Here is a 16,328-nt window from a genome sequence, read left to right as displayed (position 1 = left end):
TTAATTCTTGATGAACAGTCATTCAATGAGGTCACATCTCATATTCTGGCGGAAAGCAAGTCAGCATGAGGCTGTGTGTAGTCATAACTTGATGGCTTGTGGCATTTGTGGTTTGCATTTGGCAGCCGAGCAAAACCTGACTGAACTTGTTTAGATGAGGTCAGAATATAGAACTGAATTCAGTTTTCTGTGGGTCAAAGGTGGTTTGGAACAAGCCCACGAACTGACAGCAAGGGCTTGTAAGCATGAACCGTGAGTGAACTTGACACATTGTATAATTTGAGAAGTGTGGAAGATCTCTCCGCAAAATGGTCTTCAGAAACATTCCATTTTAATTTCATTTCACTGATAAAATAGTCATTTTGGCCCATTGATAAATAGTCATCTTTAACTGTTGCTAAATGGTCTTTTTAAAGACGCGGTATATTTCCATGATTTCATAATAAGATTTCATGAACTTTTCATTGTGACTTAGTGCCCTTTATGTCCCATTCTTAATGCCAATTTATGCTCTCCCATAATAGCTGATATTTAAAGTTAGTGCTGCAGTCGTTTTCATTTTCAACCGGTCTCTTTTAATGACACTATATATGGTCTCCATTTTCACCTATCTGATCAAACTGCACTTTTTTCACAAAGGTCCCTATTAATTCTAACCCATAGGTGCCAACCTCAACCTCTCGCTACTTCAATTGATGCTCAAGACAGGACAATTATCTCATAGATGATTAGTCCTTCATTCACACAGGCGCTCTGCTCTAATACTGTAATTATAGATTCATTAACTGATTGTGACTGCCCTGTGATGTACATTCAGGATATGTCTGATACATTTTGGCCAAGAGCAAGTGCAGACGTGCACAAAACTCTCTTCCATATGCACACACACACACATATTCCCAGTTGTTTATTTCCTTGTTTGGTTGGGTGAAGGTTGGGTCTGTTTTTTCTCCTACTCAGAACACGTTTTCAGTGTTTCATTATTAATTTAAGAAGGCTGAATAAAGAAGAACTTTTCTTTGGCACTTACATTTTTTTCCTGTTTCTTTGTTTCTCTCTCATTTCTAGGTGATTCTCCGTACTGCACTCCTGAACAGTACAAGGACTGTGCTGAACCTGCTCTGGGTGAGTGTGCTCTTCACACACACGTTTCCATGTTTTAAGGGAACATTTCATAGACGTAATGGTTTTTATAGTGCACATGCTGTATGTTTATCCCCTTACCCTACCCCTACCCGTAAACCTCACAGAAAAATATAATTTATAAAATGATATCATTAAAGGTGCTGTATGTAAGTTTTTGACTCTTCCTAAGCAGAGAAATAATATAATATGTTTGTAGATATTTAGGAAACATACGTTATGTTTACATAGCTGTTTCTCTGAAAAATAATGCTATAGTCAGTAATTCTACTTCGAAATTTGCGTTTCGGCCAGATTCCGGGTCGGAATTGCAGTACCCATTTCAACCGCTAGCCGGCAATATTACGTACTGCACAATGCTCTATGAGCAGAGGAACATTAAAACTCATCAAATTACAATGCAAGGCTCATCACGTGTCCTCAATCTGTCAAACCCGCAGGAGAATCGTCTCTCTCCAATATTTTGAATTTGGACTGCAGTACCCATTTCAACCGCTAGCTGTCAATCTTTCATAGTGCACCTTTAAAATATCATTCACTGTATCATTTATAAGCTGTTTTCCTCATGGGAACCAAAACATGTCCCCACAAGGTCAAAAATGACTGGTATTACTATGCTTGTTGGGTACATTTGGTCCCTATAATGTAGGGAATATCAGGTACACACACTAGTCTCTACACCCATTTATAATTAATACATGTAGCTAGTATAAACATGTTAAATTGGGTCAGAACAATTCAGAATAGCATTTCACCACATTTAATTCAAGACACATTGAGATTTTATATTCCATTTTGTTTGTAAATGCTCCAGTCAAGGTTTTGTTTGTAACAGCATACAGTACACATTCCGGCTCCATTTAGCATACTTTCTCAAAAAATGATGTAAAGTTCAATATGATCTATCTATTTAGTCCAGCGGATCTCAGTCCTGGAGAACGCCAGCACTGCACATTTTGTATCTCTCCCTGTGAATTTAAAAGACAGTTCATATTTAGTAATATTCTAAAATCAGATGAGAGCAAAACTTAAACTCTATTGAGCTGGATTATGACACTGTTGGCTTTTGTAGACCTGCCTTTTAGCCGAATCAGATTTATTTCACAACTGATGAATTTTGCAACATTAACACTATTAACACTTATTTTCCACTTTATTACTATCTGTATTGGCAACATTTTAGGATAGGTACCAATTCTCACTATTAACTAGTTGCTTATTAGCATGCCTATTATTAACATATTGGATGTTCAGTAGTAGCCTACTTATAAGGCACATATTCTGCATAACCATATTCTACATCCCTAATCCTATTAATAAGCAGCAAATTAGGAGTTTATTGAGACAAACGTTGTAGTTAATGGTTTGTTAATTGGGAGAATTGGACCTTAAAATATAGTGTGACTGAAGACATCCAAAATGAGCAGTGCTAGTGTACTTTAGGGCCAGGATTGAGAACCACTGTACTTTTCTACTGTATAAATATAGGCTGCATCCAAAACAGCATAGTCTCTTTTTTTGAATAAGTACTTTTGAACAGGTAAAGCCCGATATTTGACCTGCACGACACAACAAAACAAGAACAATTCTGTTGTAATCTCTACACAGACTGGTTTTGTTGTGTTGCTCACTTTCACGGTTTGAGTCCGGATGTTTTTGACATTTTCTCATCAGTGAGACTGGCTGAACGGATAAAGTGTGTTTTGAATCCTGATCTATTACTGGGCTCATTTTCGTGCATCTAACAATCTCCCGTGGCACAAAATACATATGCACAAGTTTCTGTTCAGCAGACCTTCATGACTATTACTGCACTGACCCTCCACAAATCCAATTACATGGGCAAAACTCATGAAAACAGCAGCCACCGTCCCTCTTTCATTCTCTGCTCCACATCTTCCTCCTCTGTAGCTGTGTTTTGTTTTTAAGTCGTATCCTTGAAGAGGGTAAAAGGGCAAACGGAGAAACAAAAAGTAAAATAAATGTAATAGAACAAATCAGTTTGTTTGTATGTGTGCTTGTGTCTCTCTTGTACAGCAGTTGGAAGCACTTGGCATTAGACATCAGAACATATTATATATAATCTTCACAAGCTTCACCAAATTAGACTATATTAACTCTGTGCGGAGAAACTTTGAAAGTATGCTTCGGTTCTCTTACAAAATAATTGCATTTTTCTTTGCAGATCTTGATTCCTCTTGACACTGAGACTCCTTTATTGAACTTCAAATCCCCTTGTGAACTCGCACAAATTAAGTCATTATTTTGGAAATGTATTCAGGGAAAACAAAGACTTGAACTGTTTTGTGCACCATCCCTACCTGCAGTCTGGCCCTCATTAACTCCCTCTCTACGTACCATCTGACAGTATATACCAGCGGTCTATCCCACACATAATAACCAAGTTGGCTCCATGTTCACTAATTATCTTCCACTAATGAGGAAATTCAAATTAGAGCACAGCTAGGACTGTACATTTTCAAACGGCTCAGGTATTTAGCAGACGAACCATTTCTAAAGACATCCTCGGGTTATTAATATGTCTAATTTCACACATTTTTATCTTTTTATTAGAATTCTCTATGCACGATCATGCAAGACAAAGCCAATAGAGTATGAAGAGGGACAGACTTCCAAACCACTGGAAAAGTTTCAGTGGGAAGTCTCTGACCTCAGTTGACAAGTAAAGGCACAATGGCACAGCACAAGAGGCTGAACAGCTTGTCCAAAACCTTCGCTACTGGCTTCAAAATGCTTGACAGCTGGTTCTTATCTTTGGCAAAGTGGAGAGGAAATTATCACTAACTCCAACTTTCTGTTCACAGCACCCTGAAGGAATATGTATTTTCGGTTTCACCAGAACAATATGCAGATGAACACATTTAAAAATGAATGGGAGGCTATTAGAGGTATGAAAGGAAAATTGCTGGAGTAAAAAAAAAATAAAAAAAGAAAGAAAGAAAGATAAAGAAAAACAAAATGAGTGAGATTGGCAATGATAGAAAACACTCAGAGAAAGAACAAGGACTATTACAAGCAGAATGTTAATCAAGAGATGTTCAGAATGGAATAATAATGTACTGCTTCCAGCACACTGTGTACTGCCTACAAACAGTATTCAATGAGGAAATAGTATGCAGTGTTACATAAAAACAGTAGTACTCCTAATAAATAAGCATTGCTATTTTGTATTGTTAATTCAGTTATTTTAATTCAGTTATTTTTTTTCTCTCTCTCTCTCTTTTGGTAGTCTGATCAAATACTGCAAGAAGGAAATATTACAAGTCACAGTCATAGCCAGGGCCAAAAGCACAAATTACAAATACCCATTATGTAAATGACATAATGGTTTAGTACTTATGTAAAATACTAAATCAGCAATTCTATTAATATTGTATTTTGACAGTTTAGTTGAATAAATGAATAACTGATGGTAGTACAATAACGTTCATGAACAAAGAAAGAATAATACTTCTACAGCCTTAACTAATCTCAGTTAATATTAATTTCAGCATTTACTAATACATTATTAAAATCACAAGTTGTGTTTATAAACATTAGTTAATGCACTGTCAACTAACAAACACAGTGAACGACTGTATTTTCTTTAACATTAACAAATATTAACAAGTAGTGTTATGCTGTTCATTGTTCGTTCATGTAAGTTAATACATTAACTAATGTTAACAAATGACACCTTATTGTAAAGTGTTACCCCGATGACAAACAGAATCCCAGTAATGGAGATGAATCTGGTATTTATTCTGTATACACAATGAATATTAACATACACAGGTATTTAGCATATTTTAATTGAAGATATGTCATAATAGCAATACTATGAGTGCAAACTGAATGATTTCACTTAGCCTACACGTTTTAATAAAAAGCAAAGATGTCTAAAATGCACATCTAATTAATGGAAATACTGTATAATAACCCCCTTAGAATAACTCTAAATTTAAAAAATAATAACACTAGTAACAGATAGCACAGATAGCTTCGTGGGTAGTGTTCTCACAAACAGCACAACTGCCCTCACGGTGACCTGAGTTCGATTCCTGTCTCGAGGTGCTATGCCGATCCCACTTTCCTGTCTAATCTCCACTGTCTTGTTGCTAATAATAAAGTCATAAAACGCCCATAAATATAACTTAAAAAAATAAGAACTATAATTTTACTCCACAAATCTATTATCATTTGTGCCCACAAATCACTCAGTAACAGACTGACACAAAAATCTTTTAAAATTTAACATAATGCAATGTCATAGATCATTATTTTCCAGAGACAAACAGTTGAACCAGTTAACCTCAAAATTGTTTCGACTAACTAAATCTCACAAATGTTGAAGTTCAGATGAAATGGCAAAATGAAAAATAGCATAGCCATTCAAAATAGCATACAAAATATTAATATGGGGGATCAAATTGCTCTGAGGTGCACCTTACTCTGTCTTACCCTTCTATACTATATTATGCTATTAATAAAAAGGCCAAATATGATCAATTTTGTGGTTGAAATTGGAAATTGAAGTCGAGTGTGGGATATCTTTGATGCAGCATGCTTTGGTTGTATGCTTTACGTTTTGACAGGTCAATTGACTTTTCCATGCATGACAGAAAATGTCCACACTGTGCACTGTTTATATTCTGTACTGTTAAAGTAGTACAAGTAGTGTGGTAGTATGAAACTCCCAACTATTTTCTATAACACAACCCTTGTGAGAAAACAATGTGAAAGTTTTGGGATATGAACGATGCTGTGAAATTCATACAGAACGATGGATTTAGCACAAGATTATAGCAGATTTAATAGCCTTGTGTTTGAGCGTGTGTTCTCTTCATTTGTCTGTGAGTGAGTGAGTGCGTGTGTGTGCGTGTGTGTGTGTGTGTGTGTGTGTGTGTGTGGAGGAGGTTAAATCTGACTTAATTCTCCAATTAAATGATGTGACTTTAGCATCATCTCCAACAGCAGGGGTGAGAGAGGAGATGGAAGAGAGGAGAAGAAACAGAGGTGGAGATAGAAAAGGTCAGGGAAGGAGGAATTTAAAAATGTTTCTGTGAAAGGTCAGATTCTTTCTCCAGGTCATGCAAGTTATGAGCTGATTAGAAATCTGAGGAAGGCACAGCTAAGAGCAAAAGATTCCAGCCCTTGGCAACAGACAAGAGAATAGCAAATTATTCTATTTTGTTATTTTACATGTACAAAAAAGGGAAATAAGAAACAGTAAGGAGTTGGTTATAAGACAAATGTTACTCTAGCAAAAAAAAAAAAAAGGCTATTATGATTAACAATCACATGCAATGCCCCTATGGGACATCAACAGGAATTTAAAAGGAATTGTTAAGGGTTTTTAATCTCCTGTAGCTCCCCTGTGATTTTCTTGAACTGCCCAGCTGCAAGACACTTGATGGAAATCAGTTCCAATGCAATAAGTGGGAGTGTGATAAAGACCCAGTTAGACTCTAGGAATCAGATACAAATCAAAAAGTCCTGTAGCAATTTCTTTATATCCATTAGGGGCTTCGAGAATTCTTATTTGATCCCATTAGGATGCTTTAGGTTTGGTTCCAAACTATGATTGGCATTCCAATTGCAATCTTGTACACATTGCTTATGCTTTGACTAGCAGCGCACAGGCTCTTCACTGAAGCATTGAGTCTTTATCATTCACTAAAAGCTAAATTTCAGCAAGTTTATTCAAGATAAGTACTTTTATGGTAAAACGTTTCACCTGTCAATCAATCAGTCTTTTGTTTTCCTCTAGATTATGTTAGAAAACACTTTGACAATATGATCCTTTATCAGATTCATAGTGGTGGTTTTCATCATGCTTGCAGTATCTCTCTAAAGGTAATCAAAAGTGCAACACATAATATTTTTCCAAGCCATCAAGAATTGACAGCAGCGATTTGAAAGTCTTCTGACAAGGCCAAAAGTTGAATTATACTCCAATCATTGTGTGTGTGTGTGTGTGTGTGTTTGTATGTGAAGACACTGAAAAGACCCTCTGTGTGCAGGGAAGGATAAGACGACCTCATGTTCTTTACGTTGTCAGTTAAGGAATGTCATACATAGAACCCAGAAATGCTGCCTGCTCAAAGAACTGACATATATTCTCCCTTTCTTCCCTGTACCCTTTCCTGTCTCTCCTCATTTTCTTTTTCTTTTTCCTCTCCTCTATACCCTTTCATGCTTTCCATAGCTGCTCTGTCAGCTGTCGAAGGCACAAACTGCATCTGCAGGAGCCCCTGTAACATGACTCGATACAACAAAGAGCTTTCCATGGTCAAGATCCCTAGTAAAACCTCTGCACGTTACCTGGAGAAGAAGTTCAACCGGTCAGAGAAGTACATCACGTGAGTACGCACCTCACATCTGTTCAAAATCACTTTCCCCTCAAATACATCAAAACGGCTTTGAATTCAGCATTCAGAAAAGTCTCTGAAGTATATTTTTTATGCATGTTGCAACTTTTTCACCACTTTCCAAACTTTTTAATTGTTGTCCTTGTAATACCTTTTACAAGTTTTAACTTTTACCTCATTACTGCAACCAGTTTGCAAAATTACCAGTTAATGTTCCACCTCATATCAAGATCACAGAGATTTGGAGCTTGTTAATGATCACAAGCTTGCACTTTTCTAGCAGGGATGAGCTGTGCTGTTATTAAGCTTGAGAAAAATTCTGAAATGAAGAATTTACTTCAATTTATTCACAAGCTTGAATTAAACTGGACATGAATAACAGGATGTTAAAGTGAAATGACAGGAAAATTATAGTTTTTTTGAGAAGTCTTTTGAGAAGTCTCTAAATACAATCAGCGATATTTTGATATTTTTACAATTTAAAAGAAACATTTTCTATTTTCATGTATTTTATAATGTAATGTATTCCTGTAATGTAAAAGCTGAATTTCTCCAGTCTTCAGGTGTCACATAATTGTTGTGGAAACTGTGTATATGAGTGTGTATATGTGTGTACTACAACTACACCTAAACATTTGGATTGCTTTTAAATTGTATTCTATTTTAATTTACATGCTAAATTCACATTTAAAATTATAATTGTTCAAATACAAATTGAGGAAATGAATTCATTATAATTGAACTGACATTGCTGTTCCACTACAAATGACACACAAACCTGGTTGTGACACTGTACACGAGGAAATGGATGCATTTTGAGAGAAAGCTTTACTTGAGTCAAAGAAACTCCCCCTGTGTGTTGTTGTCCTACTTCCTAATAGGAAATGTTGTCTCAGTTTATAGATGTGCTTCTCTACAATAAAAGCAACATTAGGATGCCAGAACATTTGATGTGGCTCTCAGACATATTTATTTCTCCTCTAGACATTTAGCTGACAAGTTGGGAACACTTTTGCTTTGTGCCAGGAAGATTCAGGGAGTTGTTCTTCAATATAGTGACAGATATCACATCCTCTCCATTCATTAGTTCATCGTCATAGCGATAAGCTTGTGATTGATGTGTCTGAGACGTGGAGCTATTGGGTATACTGACTCTCTCTCTCTCTCTCACACACACACACACACAGAGAGAGAGAGAGAGAGATGTTGCTCAAGCACAGAGTCAATTAAATCAGCATAAAGCAGACAGCATATCATCACTCTGGTGTCCCACTAGAGAGATAAGCTTTTCTAGACTGCTTCATTTTATGATGATAGAAAAAAAACTTGTTTACTTTAACTCCTCCACACATGCACGCAAATTATTGGTCATGCCAAGATCATTCATCTCTGCAGCATAATAGAGGCGTAATGAATGGTTGAGATAATGCTAGTGTAATTGTTGTCAGGGTTTGAAGGTTAGCCCTCTTGCAGTTTACCAACTAACAACCAATAACTGCCAATTTGCCTTTGGCCTGTTCTTGAGACTTCTGTGAGAAAGGTGTGTGTGCATGTGCGTTTGTGTAAAAAAGCAAAAACTGTATCCTAATCAGGTGAGACACAGGATAAAATGTTAGGGTAGATGTCCACTAGTGCAGATGTAATCGCTAGAATAACTAGACCATTTTTATTGACAGCACTTCTGTCCTAAGCAGCCATGACTTCTTATTGGTCATTTGATGCATCACACTGGCTAGCTCCACCTACGGGGGAATCTCGTTGGTTTAAAATCCTGCTCCACTTAGCTTAATATTAAACATCAATAATCTTCTGCTTGGTGTTGCTTGTGTCATGTTGCACAACTTATTTGCTTCTGGTGTGAACAAACAAATCACTTTTTTGCTGGAAGATTGTCTTCTGGTAATGAATTAGAATATAACTTCAAAACATCCCTCTGTTGTGTTCTGTTGATGCAGGGACAATATCCTTGTTCTGGATGTGTTCTTTGAGGCTCTGAATTATGAGACCATAGAGCAGAAGAAAGCATACGAGGTGGCGGGTCTACTAGGTAACACAGCACACTGCAGCATGAATACTGTGTCTTTCATCTTTCTGTCTCTCTCTGTTCCTCTAAATCATAAATATATTTATGTTGCAGGTGATATTGGCGGTCAGATGGGCTTGTTTATCGGTGCAAGTATCCTGACCATACTGGAGCTATTTGATTATGCATATGAGGTATATCAACATCTAAACAAAGGATTCAAAATTAACTGCGAAGTAAATTGAGAAAATATACATAAAATGAATTATTTTCCCAGTTATGTTTAATTCTCTTTTACATTATAAAATAATACTTTTATTATAATATTAAAAATATTTATATTTATAAATATTTATATATTTATTTATTTAATTTAATAATTTGTCGTCATCATAATGAGATTATTTGCCTATTTTTATTTATTTATTTTTTCTTGTAGTCAGAAAATTGCTGCATCTACCATTCAAAAGTTTGGGGTCAGTAAGATTTTATGTTGGTTTTATTTATACTTTTATTAAATGAATCTAAAGTGAGAGTAAAGGCATTTATAATGTTACACAAGATTAGCACAGTTGTTTTCAACAGTGATAATAATCAAACATGTTTACTGAGCAGCAAATAAGCATATTAGCATGATTTCTGAAAAATCATGTGACACTGAAGACTGGAGTAATGACGCTGAAAATTTAACTTTGCCATCACAATAATAAATTACATTTTAAAATATATTTAAATAGAAAACAGTTATTTTAATTTTAATAATATTTCATAATATTATTTTTACTGTGTTTTAAGCAAAATGCAGCTTTGTTGATCATAAGTCATGGTGAGATGTCTTTCAGAAACATTAAAAAATCTTAGCGACCCCAAACTTTTGAATGGTGATGTACAAAATAAGTCTGCATCACTCTGTCAAAAATGTGATATATGCCCTTTTCGATTCTTTTTACTATTGCAAGACACATTCTGCACATGTGATTATCATTCTTAATAGTAACCAGCCATTGGAAAGAAACTTATATGTATTATAACTTATTATATATATTTACTCACCGAAGCCCATTTTTACATGCATTTGGCATTTGTTGAGTGTTAATTCTGGACCCTGACACACAAACATGCTGTTCAGTGTCCAGACTCAGAGACACAAGAGACACTATACACACTGTAATAAACACACTCAGACTTGATAAATGCAAATGTATTCAGAGAAACACACACATACACTCAGATTCCCCCAGACACAGTGATGGCTGTTGAAAACTTCAGTCTGTCTCTGGTGTAGAATGAATGACACTCTGATGGAGAGTTTCATCATAATGAGCCTTCATTAATTCTGCATTGCTGCTGGTCTCTTTGCTCTATGGACAGCAGCCAGCACAAGCCCTTACACCACTCATACCCTCGGGGGCACGCACACACACACCCTCATTTTACATTCTGTCCTGTCCTGTTTTAATGGATTTTTGATGCAAGATCGTTTTAAATAGACAGATTTCATCTTTAAAAACAATTTCTGAAACTTAAGCCTGTCTGGATTGTAAGCCTTTTGGCAGCTGTTAACAAAGCACATAAAAATAAAAGAAACACTAAAGCGTTTAGCTTCATTGTAAATGCATGAGAACTATACATGCCAAATGAGATTTTAGCTTTAAAAATATGGTCGTCTTAAGAACTGACATATTAGCCAGCAATTTTTTTTATTTTTATTTATTTATTTAATTCAAAAGACTCAATAATGTCCACGGGGCATGTTAAGCCTCCTCTGGTCCAGGGCAAAGGCATCTCTCCCAAGTGTGTGATATTATGAATCATACTAGAGCTCATGCATATTGATTAGGTCAGCCTCACATTTCTTGGTAACCTCCTAGTGCAACCCAGTAATGTGATATTATACTTATGATATAAGTAATATTCTTGAGATAGACCTTTACCATATACTTGCCCAGAGGTTCTCACATGACCAAAAAGTTATACTAATAAAAGCACAGCAGACTCAACCATGATAAACAAGCTGCTCACAGAAGTGATGATCATAGTGAATACCATAGTGAGTCCTTGAATGGACATTTGTGATAGTTCACATACACACACACACACAAATGAAATTTCTGTAATTTCTGAATTATCCCTGTAAGTATGAACATGAATCAAATTTGAGATTGCATCTAAATCTGCTACACTCTTAAAAATAAAAATCCTAAAAGGTGGTTTTCACAGCAGTGTCATATAAGAACCATGTTTGGTTCCCCAAAGAACCTTTTGTGGTGTTGTGATTATAAACAGATTTTAAGAGTATATAATATCACTACAAAAACTACATAAACAGTCAAGCAAAGATCTCAGTCAGTTCTTACTACTATCAAGCAGGCTTTGACATCCACTGTTGCCAACGACTTTCAGTGGAAATTAGTAAAGCCTGCTCGAAAAGTAGCTAAATGATGTCATATGCTAATTAGCATATTAATGACACTATTGCATCACATTAGTATTCTGCCTTCTGTCAACCTTTTACATTTGTTTGCCTTTCTACTACTCTCTAAGTTCACATACTGTATTTAAATACAGCCAAATTCCCAATACTCCTGTTTTCCTTGATAATTTTTGTTTGTTTGTTTCTGTTGTCAGACAGTGAGAATAGTGACTAAAACATGCCCTGTTAAGCCTACATAACCAGCGCTCCCTTTCAAGCTGTCAATCTGCATTAAAATCCTGATTTATAATCATCAAAATCAAATACACATAAAGACAATGGCAGTGCTGTTTTTCAGCAATGTTTCGGCGATATTTACATATAAAATGATCACTCAGATTAGAAGCAACAGCATATCTACAGTATTTTAATTGAATGCGCTGCTCCTCTCAGCCACTCACTGAACAGAGCAGATGCAGAGAGAAGACGAGTTTGTCCAAGAAGTCGCTAGATTTATTGCTACACTGTTAAAAAAAACTACTTAAAATTTTAAGGCAACCAACTTCAGCAGATTTTTGAGTTTGCTCAACTTGTTTTTGTGGGAGATTCTCAAATTGTTGTTGTATAAACTTAAAACGACAAGTTGAGAAAACTCAAACATCTGCTGAAGCTGGTTGCCTTAAAATTTTAAGTTGGCTCAACTTTTTTTCTTTTCTTTTTTTTTTACAGTGTAGCTGCTTTTTTTTTGGGGGGGGGGGGGATCTCTAAAGGACTCAGAAAAATCAAAAGATTCTAGCAACTAAGTCGCTAAGTTGGCAGCAATGTTGACATCACCATCAAGAAGTTCAGTTTGTTTTGATTTATGAAAGTTCTCAGACTATTTTATTAGCTCCAACTTAATTTGTTCATTGCCAACATGGGGATCTGCAGAGCCATTTTTGAACTGAAAGCTAGACCAAATTGCGTGATTTTCCCAATCCAAATCATTATTTTCAATTCCTATGTGAATTCCTGATCCCGTGATCCCTCGGTGGTTAGTGTCCTGGCCTGCAACCCATGTTGCTGATTTGATTAACGCAGAGCTGGCAGAGCTACAAAGCTGTTCTGAGGCCAGCAGTTTGAGACCTGATTTGGCAGTGAATGAGATGGTGGTTTGTGATGTGTGCTGGCAGGTGGTGAAGGAGAGACTGCTGGACCTGCTGAACCGAGAAGAGGAGGAAGAGAGTCATGGAGAGGATGTGGTAAAAAATAACTGCCTGCTAAGCTTCAAATCATTTATTTAGATATCACGAACTCAGTGTGTGGAATGACTGTGTTATGCCTCGGGCACGCAGTTTTAAGAATGATACCATCTGTGTTTTTTTCTCAGAGTACCTGTGATCCGGTGGTAAACCATTCGGAATCGATTAGCCACACGGTCAGCGTTCCCCTGCAGACCACTCTGGGCACGTTAGAGGAGATTGCCTGCTGAGCACCGTAACCCTTCCACACCAACAGGGGGAGTCAGACCACTCCACTCTAATGGGTGAAGGACAGAGTAAAACGAGGGAAAGTCGCTGTTGCTTTTTCTCGACATGTCATTATTTGGCACAAACATGAGAACTAGAAGCCAAGGAGCTTCTCGAGAAACACGAGGACCCCAAAGTTTCTCACAAACACCATCTGTTTGTTCTGGACTGATGAAGGAAAGCAGAAGCTTGTGGACCCGTCAGGACAGTCACTTGTAAAAATAAGACAAACAGGAAAACACGAGCATGTGAGGAACTGCAGATGCGCACGGCCTCGGCATGTTCTCGCGTTCTCTCTTTCTCTCTCTGCCCAGCCGCCATTTTGAAGTCTACTGCCAAAATACTGTAAATTATTAACGGAGAAAATGTTGTGAAACTGTTCTAACTGTGCATGTGTCAGTTTCATGCGTTACAATACGGTTTTCTCGAACTTGTCATCCTCTCTCACGTGTGGAGACGGTTTTGTCTTCTTGTGCTGTTCGTTTGCAATGTGTTTCTGCATCTCAATTGGCTTCTTGATGTATCAGGGATGCATCGTAAAACTAAGAGCCCATTTCTTCTATCCTTTTTAGTTTTCTATCCTTCATAGAAAAGCCGAATGGGTCACGGTACAATGGCAGCCATTATGAGCCCATTGTGGCAGCGTGTGACTCTTCTACATGCTTTCTGGATCCCATTTGAAAAATGAAGAACAAAGAGAGTACAGAAGAAAGTGTTTTTGTCGCTTTCTGCATAAGAGTATAGTGATACAACTAGCGGTTTTATTTTTTTTAAATGTCAGAGGTGTTAATTTGTCATTTAAAGCTGATAAGATCTTTCATGCTTTTAATTCAGAGCTGAGAGATACAAGCGCTTTTCAGAGAGTTTTGAAAGCCATCATGATTCTGCTTCCCCAACTAGCCTATCGTAAGTGGGATATTTTCAAACATATAAAGGATCTAGAGGCATTCATGGTGGTTTATTATGTGAGTTGTCGCTATACTGTTGTCTATGTCTCATCTCATTATTTCAAAGCTCTTCATCTGTGCTGCGGTTTATTAACACTGTAATTGCCATGTTATCTGATATTTACTATGTTCCCACTGTGTTCTTTGATGATGAATGATAGACAGTCAAGGTGTGATTATGTTCTTTTCTGCTCTCGAACTAAATGTGAGGTTTTCGGATCACTATACATCAGTATGAATGAAGCCTCAGTTGACCCATACATTCTTCAACGTGTACAGTGTTTCAGCCAAAATTCATTAACTGAGGCGAAATTATTCATGCAGAATGTGCTTTGGCTGAAAATAATGAAAAAAGGGTCAGTTCTGGGTGATGAGAGTCAGCTTGATTGCATTTCTCAATTTGACTCTCAATTTCTCCCCTCAGTATTCAATTTAAGAGTATTGACCGGCACAAAATTCAGTCACAAAATGAAAAGCAAAATCAGAGCTTGTGTGTTAAAACAGTAGGTGAATGTTTTTGAATAAATTGTTTTGGGACATGAAGGCCGCTGGCAGACAAGTAATACCAGAAATATGTTGACGAGCTCCTGGAATCTACATATAAATAAATAAATAAAAGGTATTTAATCTGGTTTATTAAACCCAGGCTTTCACACGTGACCTAGGGCCCCCTCGTCCAATCAGATTTGAGCTCAGAGGCAGTATGCAAATATCTGTCATAAATATCCATGCTCCGAAATTTTTCTTGGAGGATTATTAGTTATTATTATTTTCATGCCCCCCTTCTGGGGCAACGGTATTAAGAGCGTGATTTGCACCTATATCGTAATGCGAAATTTATTAAATAATAACATTAAGAGCGGAAACATTATAATTTTGCCACAGGGAATAGAATAATGAATGTGTGCTGTGGGTTGTTTGTGGCATGTGAGAGAGCCATGTGATTGTGTTAATACAGACACATGTTGCTTAATGTGTGTTATTTTATTCTATAAGTATAGTAGGCGAAAAAAACAAAAACAAAAAAAAAACACAGATATCCAGTCCTGATTTGCAAAGTATCTGTGACCGAATGTAAATGTTTTTAGTTGTTTCATTTGCAATTCAATTTGCTAATCAAATGTAATGGGCTGCACAGGATGAATGTTTTATCCTTATTTGCCCTAAAATGTGATGATGTTTTTCTTAATATGTCAAAGATAGATCTGTAAACCTCAGAGGGTTTCAAGCACATGCAAAGGAAAAAAATATATATTCTAACCAAACATGTACACACAACAAACGCAGAAACCCACAGCATCTGTCCATACTTACACAACAGTGAACTAAGAAGTTACTCATAATGTAAACAGTAATTTTAGTAGACAAACTCTTTCTTGCCATGTGGACAAACACCAAAGGGATGTCACATCACCTTTGCTTTTTCTCAGTAGGAGAAACCAGAGGGGTTGATGGTTCTAACTCCAAGGTATAATTGCAGTACCTCAGACCTTAGAGATGAAAACAATAAAGGCTAAATGGATTACAGCACCTGTGTCTTTGCCTCTGTGTCTATATATCTATCTATCTATCTATCTATCTATCTATCTATCTATCTATCTATCTATCTATCTATCTATCTATCTATCTATCTGCCATCTGTCTGTCTGTCTAGTTTCTTATAACAATAGCTTAGCCTACATATTTCCTCTTTCGCAGCAAAGGCAAAGAAACAAAAATAAGCATATATATTTTTCATCATAAGGCTACTTCAGGACCACTGTCACAAGGATATCCACTGTTTCTAATTTGATTGAAATGTTTTGCTTTTATATTTGCTGTCCCTTTATAATTTATTGTTACTCGATTACGCGGTTAGCTTTTTTGGCGAAGGCTACGCATGTCTGTCTAGGTTGTCAGAAACAAATGAAGAAATACAATTTT

General features: G+C 36.5%; 1 protein-coding gene across 4 annotated transcripts in view; it reads left to right on the top strand.

The window, feature by feature from the left end:
* Positions 1 to 15,927, top strand: part of asic2 (acid-sensing (proton-gated) ion channel 2) — a 440,995-nt gene extending 425,068 nt beyond the window's left edge. For 3 of the 4 annotated variants that reach the window (XM_058769337.1, XM_058769338.1, XM_058769335.1), the window contains 6 exons: positions 1,069 to 1,125; positions 7,352 to 7,505; positions 9,470 to 9,561; positions 9,652 to 9,731; positions 13,123 to 13,191; positions 13,320 to 15,927. In XM_058769337.1, coding sequence (XP_058625320.1) covers positions 1,069 to 1,125; positions 7,352 to 7,505; positions 9,470 to 9,561; positions 9,652 to 9,731; positions 13,123 to 13,191; positions 13,320 to 13,421 — 554 coding nt within the window. In that variant the 3' untranslated portion in view covers positions 13,422 to 15,927. Of the gene's footprint in view, positions 1 to 1,068; positions 1,126 to 7,351; positions 7,506 to 9,469; positions 9,562 to 9,651; positions 9,732 to 9,976; positions 10,014 to 13,122; positions 13,192 to 13,319 lie in introns of all 4 variants that reach the window. The other variant, XM_058769336.1, reaches the window with a different exon arrangement.
* Positions 15,928 to 16,328: the final 401 nt, after the last annotated feature.

Source organism: Onychostoma macrolepis, chromosome 03, assembly GCF_012432095.1.
Source record: "Onychostoma macrolepis isolate SWU-2019 chromosome 03, ASM1243209v1, whole genome shotgun sequence".
Lineage (NCBI taxonomy): Eukaryota > Metazoa > Chordata > Actinopteri > Cypriniformes > Cyprinidae > Onychostoma > Onychostoma macrolepis.
Note: the sequence above shows the minus strand (reverse complement) of the source record. Positions and strands in the feature narration are given on the sequence as shown.